Source organism: Macrobrachium nipponense, chromosome 21 (genome assembly GCF_015104395.2).
Source record: "Macrobrachium nipponense isolate FS-2020 chromosome 21, ASM1510439v2, whole genome shotgun sequence".
Taxonomy (NCBI): domain Eukaryota; kingdom Metazoa; phylum Arthropoda; class Malacostraca; order Decapoda; family Palaemonidae; genus Macrobrachium; species Macrobrachium nipponense.
This window is the reverse complement of record NC_087212.1, coordinates 73,390,969-73,407,612: the sequence shown is the minus strand read 5'-3', so window position 1 is coordinate 73,407,612 and position 16,644 is coordinate 73,390,969. Positions and strand designations below refer to the sequence as shown.

The 16,644-nt window shown below is 38.6% G+C and overlaps 1 protein-coding gene across 5 annotated transcripts in view; it reads right to left on the bottom strand.

Moving 5' to 3' along the window:
• Nucleotides 1–16,644, bottom strand: part of LOC135198169 (ficolin-2-like) — a 156,002-nt gene that overhangs the window by 51,214 nt on the left and 88,144 nt on the right. For all 5 annotated transcript variants that reach the window (XM_064225683.1, XM_064225687.1, XM_064225688.1 and 2 more), the window contains 3 exons: nt 14,319–15,583; nt 13,736–13,841; nt 5,373–5,500 (listed from right to left, as the gene is read on the bottom strand). In XM_064225683.1, coding sequence (XP_064081753.1) covers nt 5,373–5,500; nt 13,736–13,841; nt 14,319–15,396 — 1,312 coding nt within the window. In that variant the 5' untranslated portion in view covers nt 15,397–15,583. The remainder of the gene's footprint in view (nt 1–5,372; nt 5,501–13,735; nt 13,842–14,318; nt 15,584–16,644) is intronic.

The following is a 16,644-nucleotide window of genomic DNA, read 5'->3' as shown; positions in this document are numbered from 1 at the left end:
TATTACGTGGAAAAGAACTTCAAATAGAGTCATAGTACGATAAAACATGAGTACAATTGCCTCACTATATATATATATATATAATATATATATATATATATATATATATATATATCATATATATATATATATATATATATATATAATATATCCACTGAACTAAAGTATCCGAAGCTGCTATGAAATATCGACGTTTTAAGTAGCCTTTTCGTTGCTGTTGAGCGAAAGCGAGACTCTCCCTCCCTCCCAAAAGCCTTGGATCACAACTGCCGAGGCAGAGGTTTCGTACAAAGGGCTCCAGAATCTTCCGCTTGGGGCTCACATCATATCCTAGATGGCTCATCCTAGAATAGAGGTTTTGTGACAATAGAGCCACTTTATTTAATTGAGTTATTTGAAGTGGTTTAATGGAAAGTTCTGTCAACAATATTTTACGCTATTATTATAATTATTCGACAATACGTCTGAAATAAAGTGTTGGCAATATTGGCTATTATCCAAACCAAGTAAAACGTATTCACTTTCACTCCCCTCAAAGGAGATTCAATTAGAGTAATGCCCCTTGCGGACACTTTCTATTAGGAGATTGAAAAAAGATTAGCGCAAGATGGATTAGTGTCATTTGCTGCTAGTGGTATTCGAAGAAAAAAAAATTATAATCCTGGAAAATATAGAAACAGGAAAATACTTGTCTATTGTTACGACGAAGCTCATAATTACATCAAACATACAGCTTTATAGCAAATGGAAGTAGTACAAGGAACCATTACCATGTTTTCGTTTGGGCCTTCATTCCTCGTTCTCTTTCCCACATTCATTCAGCTCCTTTCCTCCTCCTCCTCCTTCTCTCCATCTGATCTCTATCCCTTTATCCTCTTCCTCCCGTTGTCTCCCCTCTCCCCCTCACTCCGACTCCGTCGCCACTCCCCTCAGATCTCACGCTCAGGTTTTAAAGAGTAAAGATTCTATCGATTGAGGCGTTACTCACAAGTAATAAAAGTAATAAATATGGGGCGGCATTCCAGGTGTAGCCGAGGAAGAAATTACATTTTGTGAACGAAGTCGGTGAACTGTTTTTCTCTCTGCCTAAGGGGCTGTCTGTGCTTCAAAAGAATTTTGTTTTGCGGAGTCATTATTGAAATGCCATTTAATACGGCAGTTTCATCTCCTTATTTTAGGAGAGAGAGAGAGAGAGAGAGAGAGAGAGAGATTGTTAGTGTTGTAGGAAAAAAAATTGATACAGCATCCTGTCGTCCCCGTAGGGGGTTAGTGCCGCCAGTGCACCGTATGTGGTGCATTGTAGGCGTTACGTAAGATTCTTTGCAGCATCCCTTCGGCCCCTAGCTGCAACATCTTTCGTTACTTCTACGGTACCTCTTTTCATATTCTCTTTCTTCCATCTTACTTTCCATCCTCTCCTAACGATTGTTTCAGTCCAACTGCGAGACTTTCCTCCTGTTACACCTCTCAAACCTTTCGCTGTCAATTGCGTTTCAGCGCTGAATGACCTCATAGGTCCCAGTGCTTTGTCTTTGGCCTAAATTCCATATTCAACTCAATTCTAGCATCCTGTCGTGTCCTTTCTGCAGAGGAACGAATGTAAGACGTGACACAAGAATAGAGAAAATGAGACTCGTAGTGTCGGGGATATGGAAGCGGCCGTTCCTCTGCGCTCCCTGGCGGCTTCTATGATTGTTAGTGACATAAAATATTTGCACGGAGAATGTTGTTCAGATTGATTTGCAACTTGAATTCGAGGCAACATATGTCTGAGAAAGATAATGGCATATATTCCGTTTTGGACACTTTTTCCAAATAAGGTCATGCTCTCGCCTTTAGACATTTACTGAGGTGCGCTAAACGTTCTTTCTTTTGAAGTTTTCCCCTATTTCGTCTCCCTTTGTACTCCGTAAGATGGTCGTGCCGTCAGTGCACTTCATATGGTGCACTGTAGGCATGACTTAAGGTTCATTGCTGTGTGCCCCCGGACCCTAGCTGTAACCCCCTTTCGTTCCCTTTACTGTACCTCCTTTCATATTCCTATTTTCCATCTAACTTTCCGCCCTCTCCTAACAATTGATTTATAGTGCAACTGCGAGGTTTTCCTCCTGTTAGGTCTTTCAACCCTTTTACTGTCAATTTCCGTTTCAGACCTGAATGACCTCAATAGTCCCATTGCTTGGCCTATGGGCTAAATTTTATATCCAAATCAGTTCAGTTCTCCTTTTCTCTCTGGTTCTTAGCGCAGTTGGTAACGCGTTCATATCACAAACCACAGGACCGGCATTCGATCCTCTGTTGAAATAAGCAGAGCATTTAGCCTAGTAGCTGGTTGTTCGCCCACTGCTGCGATTTTTGTTTGGTATGAAATCAGAGAGAGAAATACTGTGAGACTTTGACGATGTAATTCTCTCTCTCTCTCTCTCTCTCTCCTCTCTCTCTCTCTCTCTCTCTCGTCTCTCTCTCTCTCTCTCTCTCTCTCTCTCTCTCTCTCTCTCTCTCTCTATCTGTTTGGTTTGTACGAGTGTTTAGAGTAGCTTCATCATTGCAGCAATAACGGTTCTTGTTAAAACGAGATGCCTGAGGTAGGTTTAAAATACAAGATATTCGTATAAGAAAATAACTGAATCTGCCGAGATCAAAGATGACTACAATATGAGCCCACCGGAAGTTATTCCATCGCTTTCGTTATGGAAGTGTTTCCGCCGTTGAAACGGAACCAAGATAAATCAAGACCGAGGCTTGATTAATGGGAGCGCAGGGCTCCAGGTGGCTAAAGCTGCTGTCTAGACCGAACGGCGAAGAAGAGGCCCGTTTCCTCCCCTGCTGAATAAGAAAGCAGCCCCATAAATGAACGGAAGCCATTTCGGTAAATTATCCGGAATTACAAAAGGTTCGTTCAGACTGGTTATCTAATCTCTATAGGGTTACGTAAAGGCCTACGTAACTTTGAGCTGTCTGGGTCGTTTTACCTTTTTTTCTCTTTCTCGCCTTTCAACGTTACGTAACATATAGGAGTCTCCAAAATCCCAAGGTCAAACCGAACTTTCAGGTCTGGCCAGCACGTGCTGAGGAAGGTGTCTGGTAGACAAAAACAACGGCGCTAGACAAGGAGGGTTACGTAATAGTTTTAGGAGACTCGTATAGTGTCTTATATATACTTTATCTTAGCATGACTTTGCCGAGAAGGGAATAAACCTATTTATGAATGTTGTGGCATTTATGGTAGGTAAACCCGCTGTCTCTTGAACGAAGACGGGTTAATTTTATTTATTCTTGAAACACAAGAAAATAGTGTGTTCCGCATCTTGAAAGTAAAATTGCATAAAAGGCTGATGATGGTAAAAGGAAATTCTTCCGGGTGTTCACAATTCCTTACACTACCTGTGAGAGTGGGAGCATGATCTAAATATTCACTGTGGGTCATGACATAAGCATTGCCATATTGATGGTGTAGAAGTGAGGCCGAATTAGGAAAGCCGAGCCAGTTTCCCATGGAGGGATGGACGCATTTGGTGTGACTCGGTTTTCAGCAGATATTTTTGGAATGAGTTGACTACCTCCATACCTTGTTCTCCATAGGGGGATAGTTAGTGCTGTCAGTGCACATACACACACACACACACACACACACACACATATATATGTGTGTGTTTGTGTGTTTATGTATATAATATTCGTTTGTAGCGAAGACCATTGCCCTTCTAGTAAGAAAGAACCTGGTTGGAATCTGATGAGAGGCTAGAACAATTTTGGCCACGATACTTTAAAACCCCCTATGTACTAGCTCACCTAAGAAGTGTATTATTTAGCCGGCAGGAAGGTGAGCGTCAGTAATGAGTGTGCCTAGGATGGAGATGGGCATGGGCCTAGTACCATCATCCCTAATACAAGCTGAAAAACAAAATGGTAACATCTTCTGGAGATCGTTTCTGAGAAGGAAAGGTTGTAGCGATGAATGGTAAATGTAGCTCTCATTACTGTATTTGAGAGACGGCTCTCGTATGTTTCAACTCCGTTGAAAGTTTCAAGTACGAAAGGGAAGTGCCGTCCTCTCGTTTAATTATGCTAATGAGAGCTCTTCGACGGGTTGGGTTGGCCTTCGTAAGATTTAGGTATCCTTTTCATTAAAAATCCGGTATACATTTATGTAAGAATATGGTATGTATACATACATCCATACATACATACTACATACATACATATAATATATATATATATATATATATATATATATATATATATATAGTTTATTTATAATATATATATATATGGTATTATATTTTATATATGGTTCGTAAAAGCTGAAAGGCTTTTGCCATTGGAATGGCGTCGATCTCAACCATTCCCCTTCGGTGTATGTAATTCCGAGGTTGAGTGAATTTGATATTAAATAACGGTTTTAGCTCAATGCTTGTCAACATTAAAAAAAAATTCACGGTGTATGTGACACACACACACACACACACACACACATGTAATATATATATATATATATATATATATATATATATATATATATATATACATATATATATACATATATACGTACATATATGTGTGTGTGTTTGCCATGCATACCGTGACATTTTTTTTATGTTCACAATCATTGAGGTAAAAATTTCGTTTAATATCAAATTCACTCCACCTCGGAATAACATACACCGAAGGGGAATGGCTGAGATCGACGCTATTTTAGTGACGCAAGCCATTCATCTTTTACGAACCAATGTGTAACAAAACCCACACCATGAGTCAAGACAACTTGACCCGTCGAAGAGCTTTCATTAGCATAATTATATGTGTGTGTGCAAGTTTGTGTTTGAGGGCCGCTTCGCAGCTTCCCGATTTCTTCAAACTTTTTGGATACGACTTTCACTGGATGCGACTTTCACCATGAAGCCTAAGATCCATATGGGGAAATAGAGGAAGAAATTCCATCTCCCGTAGAGGCATTCGGATGTACACCTCATATGTAAGAATGACGAGGATGTACAATCTTATTTGTTATAATTTTACTCATTTTGTGACACAGGTATACTACTGACAATTTTTGGTTTTAGTTATTACATTTTCCAAAATTATTGCACGATTCCCCAAAGTTCCTCCATCTCTGCCCTAGCCTCATTATCTGTAGTCATATGATGCATGTGAAAATCGAGCATCTGAGCTTTCTAGTAACCACATAGAGATGAGTGGTATGTATGTATGTATGAACGCAGGCACTTGCAGACTGGGAGAGAGCGCCCAGTGTTGTGCCAAGTAATGGATACGGATAAGGCCTGGCAGTCACAGGTCTGGAGCAACGAGCAGAGTGATGCGGCCATTTTATGAGACGCTCATGAGTGCTAATGATGAGTGATCATACTCACAGTTTTCTTGGTCGTTGTCTCTGTCCAGGGTTGAGAACATCTGCATATTGGAGTGACGCAGACTGTCCCCCGCTGTCCCCGTGTATCCTGTCACCTTCATCCGGTACTTGTCCTCTGGTCCTGCCACACTGAGAACGAACCGTAATGCATTAACATTTGCGAAAAGTTATAATTGAGTTAAAAATACATCACATGATGGATTCATTGAGTGTTACATGTCCTTGTTAAAAGCACGCGTTGTTAATTGTTTACAGAATGTATAAGATTTACTTTCATTACTGTTGAAAAATTGGATATACTAAACTCTGTTGGTAGGTATCAGCTATTAATCTACTTCGCCAGTATGACCTCACCTCTCAGCAACTAGGAAGAGCTGGGTTCTACAAAATATCTAGTAATACCTGTTATGACGCATCAGTATTGAATTCTTAGAAAATCGAAGTATCAGTATTCGTCATCTTACAACATATGCTGTTTTAATAATGTGTAGTACCTATAGTGTATAAGTTTGCAATATTGATGTGTTTACGAAACATGCTAAGTGAATACATGACTTATTTCAAGAGAGTATAATCCAAACTGAAAAAATGCATGCAGTTAAAAGTAAGAAGCAAACTGAAACAAACCCATCGTGGAATGTTAATGTGGCATCTTTTCCAGCGAATGGCCTGGATGGTGAAGTCGTACCAGCAAGATCTGCCCAATGTTTTCTATGTATTTCTATGGAGTAACATTAAAGTTATGTTTTTTTTTTATGTTGCGGTTCGCCACAATATAAAACAAGTAAAAGACGCCCCGAAATTTCTTCGGTGCAATCAAGTTTTCTGTACAGCGTGTAGTGCTCTATGAAGCTCTCGGTGTACTGCAGTATGAAACTCTCAGATACAACCGCTCAGTGCTCAGTTGCTCCCCAGATGCAGTCAAGTGAAGGTGCGCTGGCGACTTCTCCGGAATAGGATTGGCGTTGCCAGACACACAATCATGGCTAACTTTATTTTTAACTACACTAAAAACTAATGAGGCTAGAGGGCTGCAATTTGTTATGTTTGATGATTGGAGGGTGGAGATCAACATAAGAATTTGCAGCCCTCTAGCCTCAGTAGATTTTAAGATCTGGGGGCGAGCAGGAAAAGTGTGGACGGACAGACAGATAGCCATCTTAGTAGTTTTCTTTAACAGAAAACTAAAAGCTAAGTCTGTAGAACGCCATTTCCACAAAGAGTCTTGTTTGCATAATTAAGATAATTCACTTATGAAGTGGAAAATGAGATATGTAGTGCTTTTGAAAAGGGTAAGGTATAATCGCATTAGACCCGATGTTGCACTTCTTTCCTGATTGAAAGGAACACCACTTGAGAGCTATTCAGAAAAGTCGGTCTTTCTGTCATCACAGATGCTGTGATCTGAAGGTGGCAAGCCATTCCTCTGAAGATCATCTGGTTTAAACTAACGGCAGATGAACAAAGTATTCGGTTATTTGATACTCTGTGTCTAAACCGTACTGGAGGATGAAGAAAATATAGGACTGATGCTTCCCAAAATTCTGGCCCTAGGCACCTCTTCAGGCGTTGGAATTTATTTCGAATTTCTGTTAGATGTTTTGTTTTGGTATCCTTCGTTACTTTTTAGTGATTTTTCAACATTTTTTGCAGCAATTCTCTTGTGGTTTTTAGCTGATCTCTTAACTGATTTTTCTAGTATTTATTGAAAATAAGTAAATCTAATATGTAATTGTTGGTATGAGTATCTGTTGGATTGTTTGAGTATCCATTGTGCTTTTGAGAGATTGTGATAAAAGTAAATCGGCTGATAATTGTAGAAAAGTATTTTGTTCTCCGGTGTGGATGTCTGTTTTTGCCAGAGATTTACCTCTTTAGGATAGAGTGGTTCGTGGTGGTAGGTTTGCGTTTTCTAATAGTAACAGCCATGACTTGGACCATCGACGGATGGTCTCTTGCTTGTCACTTTTTCATAAGTTGTATTTCAACCGATATCTTTCACATTCACAATTGATTGCCGACTCCCTTTTCTAGCCGAGAGCAACCGTATAAGCTGAACAGCAGCACCAATGTACAGTCAATGTTTAGCCTCGCTGTCGAAGTTCTCAGTTCCAGAGGTCCTTTATTCCTCACACCACTGGACTGTGGAACAGCCACACAAAGGATGTGGTGCAATAGGAACTTTATTAGTTCTCGCGAAGATACAATTCTCCTTGCATTTTAATACATTGTAATCTAGTTACTAATTCATTTTTGTCTCTTTTTTAATAAGTGGGATCTCTTTCTTTTTTCCCTGTATTTCCCTTTACTTCTTCTAAATCAACACCATAAACTTTAAAAGCTTGAATTTCAAGTCAGTAATCTCTGTGGGCTTGTTCCATATGAATAGGTTTCATCTTCTGAATAAAATAATAACAACAACAATAATAACAATAATATCTATACACACACATACACACACATACACATATATATGTGTGTTTGTGTGTTTGTGTAGATATTATTATTATTATTATTATTATTATTATTAGATTATTATGATTATTATTATTATTATTATTATTATTATTATTATTATTATATCCGAACTTCTTAACGAATTCTAGTAAACGAAGCACAAATAACCTGAAACAGTTTGCATGGATTTTCTCACTGTTTTAAATATATGAGGCCTTACAACAATACATAACTTTCGTGCGGAATTTGCTGACACTTTTATTAAATGGTTTTCAAAAGTCAGCCATGAGTCCAAAGTTGCACCTTGAATAGTTAAAGCTTCAGGCTCATTCAGCAAAGTTCCATCCACCTGAAAGGGAGGATGGGGTGGGAAATCAGTACGAGATCTGCTAATCAATAGCTTTTTCCTTTTACTGGAGTTCAGCCTCATACCCCACCAACTGCGCCATTCGCTGATTTCTCATAATTGGAGACTACTACATCCACAAGTGTTGCATCATCGGCATGCTGAACAATCTTGTTTTCCAGGCCAACAACCACATCACTTGTATACTAAAAATAACAGTGGACCAGGAACACTAACCTTTGGACCAGGAATACTAACCTTTGGAACTCCAGACACAATAGGTCTTGGTTCACTGAAGATCCAGTCCACAGCAAGATATCCTGTTAAAAATATCTTGAAGTAATCCTAAAACATGCCCACCCACTCCAAGATCCTGAAGTTTATGAATAAGTGCCTTGTGGTTTACTCAATTGAAAGCAGCACTAAAATCTTTTGGAATTACTTTGCACTCAAAACCCTTATAAAAGTTCCCTTGCAAATGAGATGTCAAGTCTAAAAGAGCATCACAGGAACCTAGCTGCTTCCCTTATGCGTATTGACTTGCAGCTAACAATCCTTTAAATTCCACATAGTTATATAGTGGCTTGAAAATAAGTTTTTCAGCAACTTTGGAGAGCACAGGAGGAATAGAGATTGGCCTGTCGTTACTGCAGTCAGTCTACAGATAAGCCACTCTTTGGAACAGGTACTGTATTACTAAGCTTGCGCTCATCTGCAAAGATATTATGTAAGCATAAAAATCTATAGAATCTACCAATCTTCGGAGACAATACACTAGAAACGTTTTAAAAAAAACAAAAGGAAGAAACCATCAGGATCTTCTCCACTCCAACTCTCAAGATTATCCAGACTTTTCTTCACATCCCTGGAGCAAAATGCAAATTTTGTAAGAATATGTTGAAAATGACAAATATCAGGAAGAAGAACATCCTCAGCTGACTGCTTAGCTTCAAAAGCTTGATGAAGCAGTTCAGCCTTCTCCCTATGGGCAGTAACCAATCTACCATCATCTGCTAGTAGTGTTGGAATGGAGATGAGCCTTACATAGATTGATGATGCCAGTTTGGTCCACCACAGATAAAACTGAGTAAGTCCTTCAAGTTTCCTCTTCAAGGAGTTATTGTAAAATCTCTCGGTTGTATGATAAGTTTTATTGGCAGCACGGCAAGACTCGACAAAAATGGTGTCATTTTTATTTGAACGAATTCGTCTCTATGCATTGAATTTGGTATATTTTTCATGGTAGACTCGTCTATGTGCATCATCAAACCATGGCTGGTCATTTGTCCTAAATTTGATGACCTTTCTAGGGACATATCTTGTTAAAATAGCCATCAGAATTTCATTGAACTTCTTTTTGGGATCAGGATCTAAAATACCGACTGAAATGTTAGTCCAAGTGCTAGGTATGGTTCTGTAGGAAAATTTGGGTATGGAGAATTTTACTTCAGAAATGCTTAGTAGGTGTCTTAGTAAGTATTCTTGACTTGGGTGGACATCTGCCATCTGGTAGGTTTTTCGGTTATGACGTCATCAAAGATGGCGGCCGCTCGATTATGAAACTTGTCATATCTCTCTTAATACTGGCCCGATTTGAATGAAACTTCAACTATTTCCACTAATTAGAACTTTACAAAGTTAAAAGATGAGGGAAAAGTGATGAAAATGTTTGCAAATACTTAAAAGTGTCTAATTTTTAAGGTATTATTCTAAACTTTTGTATGTCCAAATAATATAGTTTTTTTCGCATGTTGCTGAAATGAAACGAAGATATGGATGTCCTAAAATTGTTTAGAGTGTTAAAGGATGGTGCATCAGACTTCAAACCAAATGGAAAGCCATGTATCATGTGTAATAAAAGTGATGGGAGCATGACAACTACTGAAAATGAAGTGAGGTTGCAGTGCTTTTCTACCATTTAAGTAATGCCTGCTATAATCAATACTGTCAAAAGAAGTCCCTTTTAAAGATTCAAAATGATAAAGAAAAAATAGAATATGAACATGAAGCAAGCAAATCTAAATCGAAGGAAGAGCAAAATCTTAGGAAATCTGCTGCAAGGAAACGAGCACGAAACCACAGTCCTTAAGCAAGTCTTACTTCTTATCAAGACCATTTATGCATTATCTGTAACCAGAAATCTCACAAGCAAATTATTTCTTTTGGGGTACCTCAAGGTACGTGTGTATGAGCATATGTCCTGTACACTGGAGGATTTGAAAGAAGCTATTCGCATGGAAGTTGCCCAAATTAACTGATCAATGCTGGAGAGAGTGGAGACTACTTCCAAGAACGCCTTCAGAAATGCATCAATAAAAACGGACACCACATGAAGGATGTTGTTTTCCAAACTTAAATTTGTCAAATGCTAATTGAATGTGAACAGTGATGTCAATAAAATTGACTCAGTCTCAGAGCTTCTAAGGTCCTGTGCATCACCAAATTTATCACTGAGGCCAAAGTCTACCTTCTGCAATGATTCCCTCAATAGAAGAGCACATTTTGTAACAGGATTGCAACTTCTTATGACATCTGCTACTTTTTCTATTTCAAGGTCTGAAGAAAAAAACATGAGTGGTTTTTCAGACTTTGTCGGCTTGGAAAAAATTAATATTATTTCCAAAGTACTCACTCAACAGTAGTTTTAGCTCCTTGTTATTGACTTTGACACTTTCATTTTGTATATTAAACTGGTCTTTTATGTTACTGAGGGTGTATCCATAACTTTGTTTAGACCAGATTTAATATCAGGAGATATGAAAGAAAACGCTGCTACCTTTTCTGATACTTGAGGTGTGCTTTTGCCATCTGATTGAGGTTTCCGTTTGTATTTCAGTAAATACCCAGATATACAATTGACATGACACAGTAAATCGGAACTAAAAACAATTGATACATCTTGCAAGTGCGAGTGAAAGCATCATCTTGTAAGTACAAAGTGGCTTTTAAAAACTCTTCAGTTCTTAGGCTGTCACTTATTCTATACTTCTGGTAAATTTGCTTATGAGATTTCTGGTTACAAATAATGCTTAAATGGTCTAGATAAAAAGTAAGACTTGCTGAAGGACTGTGGTTTCGTGCTTGTTTCCTTGCAGCAGATTTCCTAAGATTTTGCTCTTCATTCGATTTAGATTTGCTTGCTTCATGTTCATATTCTATTTTTTCTTTATCATTTTGAATCTTTAAAAGGGACTTCTTTTGACAGTATTGTTTATAGCAGGCATTACTTAAATGGTAGAAAAGCACTGCAACCTTACTTAATGTGCTTAAACGGTTAGTAACAATGTCATTGCGTATTTTTGCCGCTGCCCTGATTTTTTCTTCTGCCATTTTCATTACATGTCATCACTTTTATTACACATGATACATGGCTTTCCATCTGGTTTGAAGTCTGATGCACCATCCTTTAACATTCTAAACAATTTTAGGACATCTATATCTTCGTTTCATTTCAGCAACCCGCGAAAAAAACTATATTAATAGGACATACAAAAGTTTAGAATAATACCTTTAAAATGAGACACTTTTAAGTATTTGCAAACATTTTCATCACTTTTCCCTCATCTTTTAACTTTGTAAAGTTCTAATTAGTGGAAATAGTTGAAGTTTCATTCAAATCGGGCCAGTATTAAGAGAGATATGACAAGTTTCATAATCGAGCGGCCGCCATCTTTGATGACGTCATAACCGGAAAACCTACCAGATGGCAGATGTCCACCCAAGTCAAGAATCCTTACTAAGACACCTACTAAGCATTTCTGAAGTAAAATTCTCCATACTCAAATTTTCCTACAGAAACCATACCTAGCATCAGGGCTATTAAGTGTTTGTAAAGCTTCAATAATGCGATCCCAGTTGGTTCCGGATTTCAGCCAGACTGTTTTGCCAGTGGTGGCAATAGTAATAAACTGATTGACAGATATGTCCTTCATATATATAATGGGGTAATGATCAGAAGTACCTATATATTCACAGACCTTGGACTTCACAACAGCTGGAGCATCTGTGAATGTTAGGTATAATCTATTACCGGAAATGTGCGTGGGCTCCTCAGTTATCTGGATGAAATCCGAGGATACACAGAACTCAAGAGTAGACCGGCCAAGTTAATCTGTGGAATTTGAATTTAGCCACCCTCTGTGCTTTGCATTACAGTCTCCACAAATACCGAATGAAGCTTTTGAATCATGTGACTGAGCCATACTAATCCATTCCAAAAGACAGTCATATATAGAATCTTCGATATTTTGGGAGAACAAATTTTTCTGACAATAGATAGGTCGTCCTGACTTAGTGTATACATACATACATACATACATATATATATATATATATATATATATATATATATATATATGCTTGTGTGGTGTATCTGAATATTCTATTGCGCCATCAATCTAACTTATGCTTTGTTCAAATTTTAGAAAGTACTAAAGACCATGGCAGGGTTGCCGTTTTGAGGAATTCCGTCTACTAGTGAGGCTTTTTGGTGACATCTGGCAACCCTCTGTGGCTTTTCCGATTACAGGCCAGGGCACTGAGGAATAAAATTCTTTACTTTGCCTTTTTTATGTTTTATTATGAAAATAAAGTTATAAAACATATCTTGCTTATTTATAGAAATGAATTTATTGAAGTCCTTTATTTTTCTTCGTCAAAAATAGTTTATGTTAAGCTAGTGACGTGTAGTTTTTTTACGTCACGGAAGATAATTCTACATCAGAAAATACGCATTCTAACCCTTTAAATCAAAAGAACTGCGTATGGTAACACTGCTAAAAGCAAATGTTGTGAAGAAAAAACGGCAACGTTGGACCATGGGGAACTTAAATGCCAATCAATAGCTAGTATTTTAGCCCCATATGTGCTCAGTACAATGTCAAATGGGGTATCCGTTGTTGCGCAATATTTTTGCAGGACTCGATGGGAGCTGTTCCAGGGTCCATAAGCACTGACCAGATCCGCGGTTAAAATATTAGACATGAATTGGAATCTACCAAGTTCCCCATGGTATTTAACAACTTCTAAAAATTTTAACAAAGTATGAAATAGATTGATGGCGCGCTAGAAACTTAGATACTTCACACATTTGTTAAATACACACACGCGCGCGCGCGCATGCGTGCACACACTACATACACACACTCACACACATATGTATATATGTGTGAGTGTGTGTGTGTGTGGAATCTACTGGTGACATTTTATCAGATTCATATTTAGTATTTGTTAGCCACAATGCTTTCTTAAGTTCTCGATTTCTTCATACTTTGGAAACGCTTGTGACAAGTAGTTCCAAAATATGAAGAAATCGAAAAGTTAAGAGGGCACTGTGGCTAACAAATACTGCATAAATGTGCATATACATACATACATACATACATATATATATTATCATATATATATACATATATATATATATTTATATATATATATATATATATATATATATATATATAATATATATATATATATATATATATATATATATATATATATATATATATATGTGTATATATGCTTAGATGAGAAAGATTAGTAGAACAGAGATAAATACTTACGAGAAGAAGGAGTACGATGCCCAAGCTGTACTTCCTTCCCAGTCTTCCATATCGGCTCTCAGTTGATGTGGCCGTCCCTCAGTCAGTGCATGCAGAGCCTTCAACCCTGTTGATGTATTGAACAATAAATCCTTAGAATGGTGAGAGACACACGGGGCCATTCATAGAAGCTGCCATTGTTGCTTTAACATAAAAAAGAAATAGCTTTGATGATGACAGAAATTTAACATAGCTGTTAAAATGGCAAGCTACTAACAGTAGATGGAAAATAGAATCGATAACATTCCAGAGTTCAAATGGAATGTGAGTTATTAGATGTTAGTAATAGATAGGAATACTCTCGAGCTCGACATACGATTGGAAGACTGGTTTTTCCTAATTGTTAACGAAAAAATCTAAATTGATACAGATAGAAGGCTTATTACCTCATAAAGAACATGTAGTTTCTTCTCAATTTCATTCGAAGATCATAATGGCAGCAACATAGGCTTTCACTCTTATTAGTCAAGCATACGAAAATAAAGGCCTAAGGCAGTAGACGCCCCTGTACTTTATAATAGCTGTGAAAAAGGCATTTGCTTACCTATCCAGTATTCCTTATCAGGATCACCGAAGCCCACCTCGTACTCGTGCCAAGTGCGATTGAAGAGAATATGTCTGGGCATCTTGCGCCGGGCCACCATAACCGTCCAGCCGCCCCCTGCAGTATGATGGTCACAGTAAACCTCCCGAGAGGAGAGTCCTGGAGGCTGAATGCGATAGACGCCATCCTCCATGAAACCAAGATCAAAGCCATGTTTGCAGTCACGAGGTATTGGTGCATACTCCAAGTATTTCTTCTTGTCATCTTTACAGTCTTCGGGCATCGTGGGAAAGAGACTCTTGATGTCGGTGACGCCTTCTTTGTCCCAACTTTTTTCCGTAACCCCAATCCCAGGTTGGCCCTTAGGTCCCCGTGTCAAAGATGCATTGTATGTACCATTAAAGTGATAATCGGAATCCAGTGTGTCTAAGGGGGTGTAAGTGCAGCCGGGTAGGACCCGTTCTCCGTAGTCTTCACTGTTGTAAGTCTTGGGCTGGTGATAGCGTCTGGTAATAATTTCCCTGAGTTCCTTGTGTTCATTGGAGATGAATTCGAGGTTGTTGTTTATTTTGAATAACTTAATTCGTAAGTCAGTGAGGTGGCAGACCAACGAGTTGTTCGTGGTGTTCACCTTCTGCAGCAACAAGTTCCCTCTGTCGATGACTTGCACCCGAGTGTCGTGGACGTTGCCTTTCACTGCTGTCAGCTCGGCCTTCTGCAATCGCAGTTCGCCTTTGAGGTCATCGTTTTGCATCCCAATGCGTTTGAGCCCTCTCTTCAACCTTTTCCTGTAAGCTGTTAGTTCGAGACTGAGGGCATCTACCTTGGCACTGAGCTCTCCCTTTTGTTTAGTGAGTGCATCCTTGATGTTGCGAATTTCACAAGTCAGCTCGTACTTCATGGTGTCCATTCGATTCCGCAGTTCCCTCCGGACATTGGACACCTCCTGCTGAAGGGACATCACAAGCTGAGCTACATTTTCAATGGGCGAAGTAGGGGCGTCAAATTTCTCGAAATGATGGCAGTATAGGACTTTAGTCAGTATTGCCAGCTGGCACACTACGATTAAATGCTTCATCGTACACACCCCTGCCCCTGGCAGGAATTTGTTGGCATACGATGTTTCACGGAAAATACTTTTACATTTATTTATCTAGAGACTCATGTTCCCGTAGCCTTTGCCCGTGATAGTCAGGTTTCTATAAATCAGAATTTGAAATGTTATACACTTTCGTTTTATGCGTGCATTAGACATGTTCCTGTTTCTGAGGAAGAGAAAGAATGGTTAACATTGCGATGACATCGGACGTCTCATCAGGATTCATGTGAGATTATTTGTCATAAAACACGGCTGTTCTTGCGAATGAAAGGTGGCAATTCAATTAGGTCGATCTCTGTGGCAGCTGTAGACCTCAAATCTAGACTGGCATACTTGTCTTATGTAAATGAAATGTTCATTTCAACATTTTTAGTCATGCTAAAATGTGTAACTATGGTGTTTCGGGTAGAAGTGGGTGGTTTATTGCGCGTTAATAATTCAATTGTGTTTTTATAATATACTCGAAGTTCCTCTTTTGTGCATTCCTCTGTTATGCAGCTAATCATTCTCTCTCTGTCTCTCGCTCTCTCTCTCTGCTAACATTTTCAGCCGCTTTCGTGATTATTGGAAACCTCGCGAATTCTATAGGCTGATGATCCCAGATGTCAGTCATGCATATCGAGTATGTAGCTTACCTCAGGCAACATTCTGCATGTCTATAAACATGGCGCTTGCTGTGGTCTGTCGAGTTTTGTGTTTTGCTCTCTTTATTAAATCTATTTCAGTAATAACTACAAATTTTTGCAGTGGACGTCCATATTATACGTTTTGAGTGAACTGATTACAGTGTTCCCCCAGTATTCGCGATGGATGTGTACCAGACACCACCGCAAATAGCAAGAATCCACGAATAGTTGAAATCCCAATGAAAATGCCTAAAACTGCCTATTTTGCTTGTTAAAACTCAAGAAAAATCCAATAAATAGTTTTATCAAAATTGATCAAAATAACAGAAATTTGTGTATATTTCTCATAGAAAAATGCCGCATGTACCTTCATTTTCAGCGAATAATGGGGTATGTGTTTCAGAGAGAAATCCGTGAATATGTGAGTCCGCGAATCCAGTCTGTGTATACGGGGGTTCACTGATAGACATTAATCAGTTCATTTAAAATGAACATTGTTGGTTGTTGATACTGAAATAACATCATAAAGAGAGCAAAACACCTAACTCTACATACCACAGCAGGCAGTGTGTTTACAGACATCTGAAAACCATCACTGAAT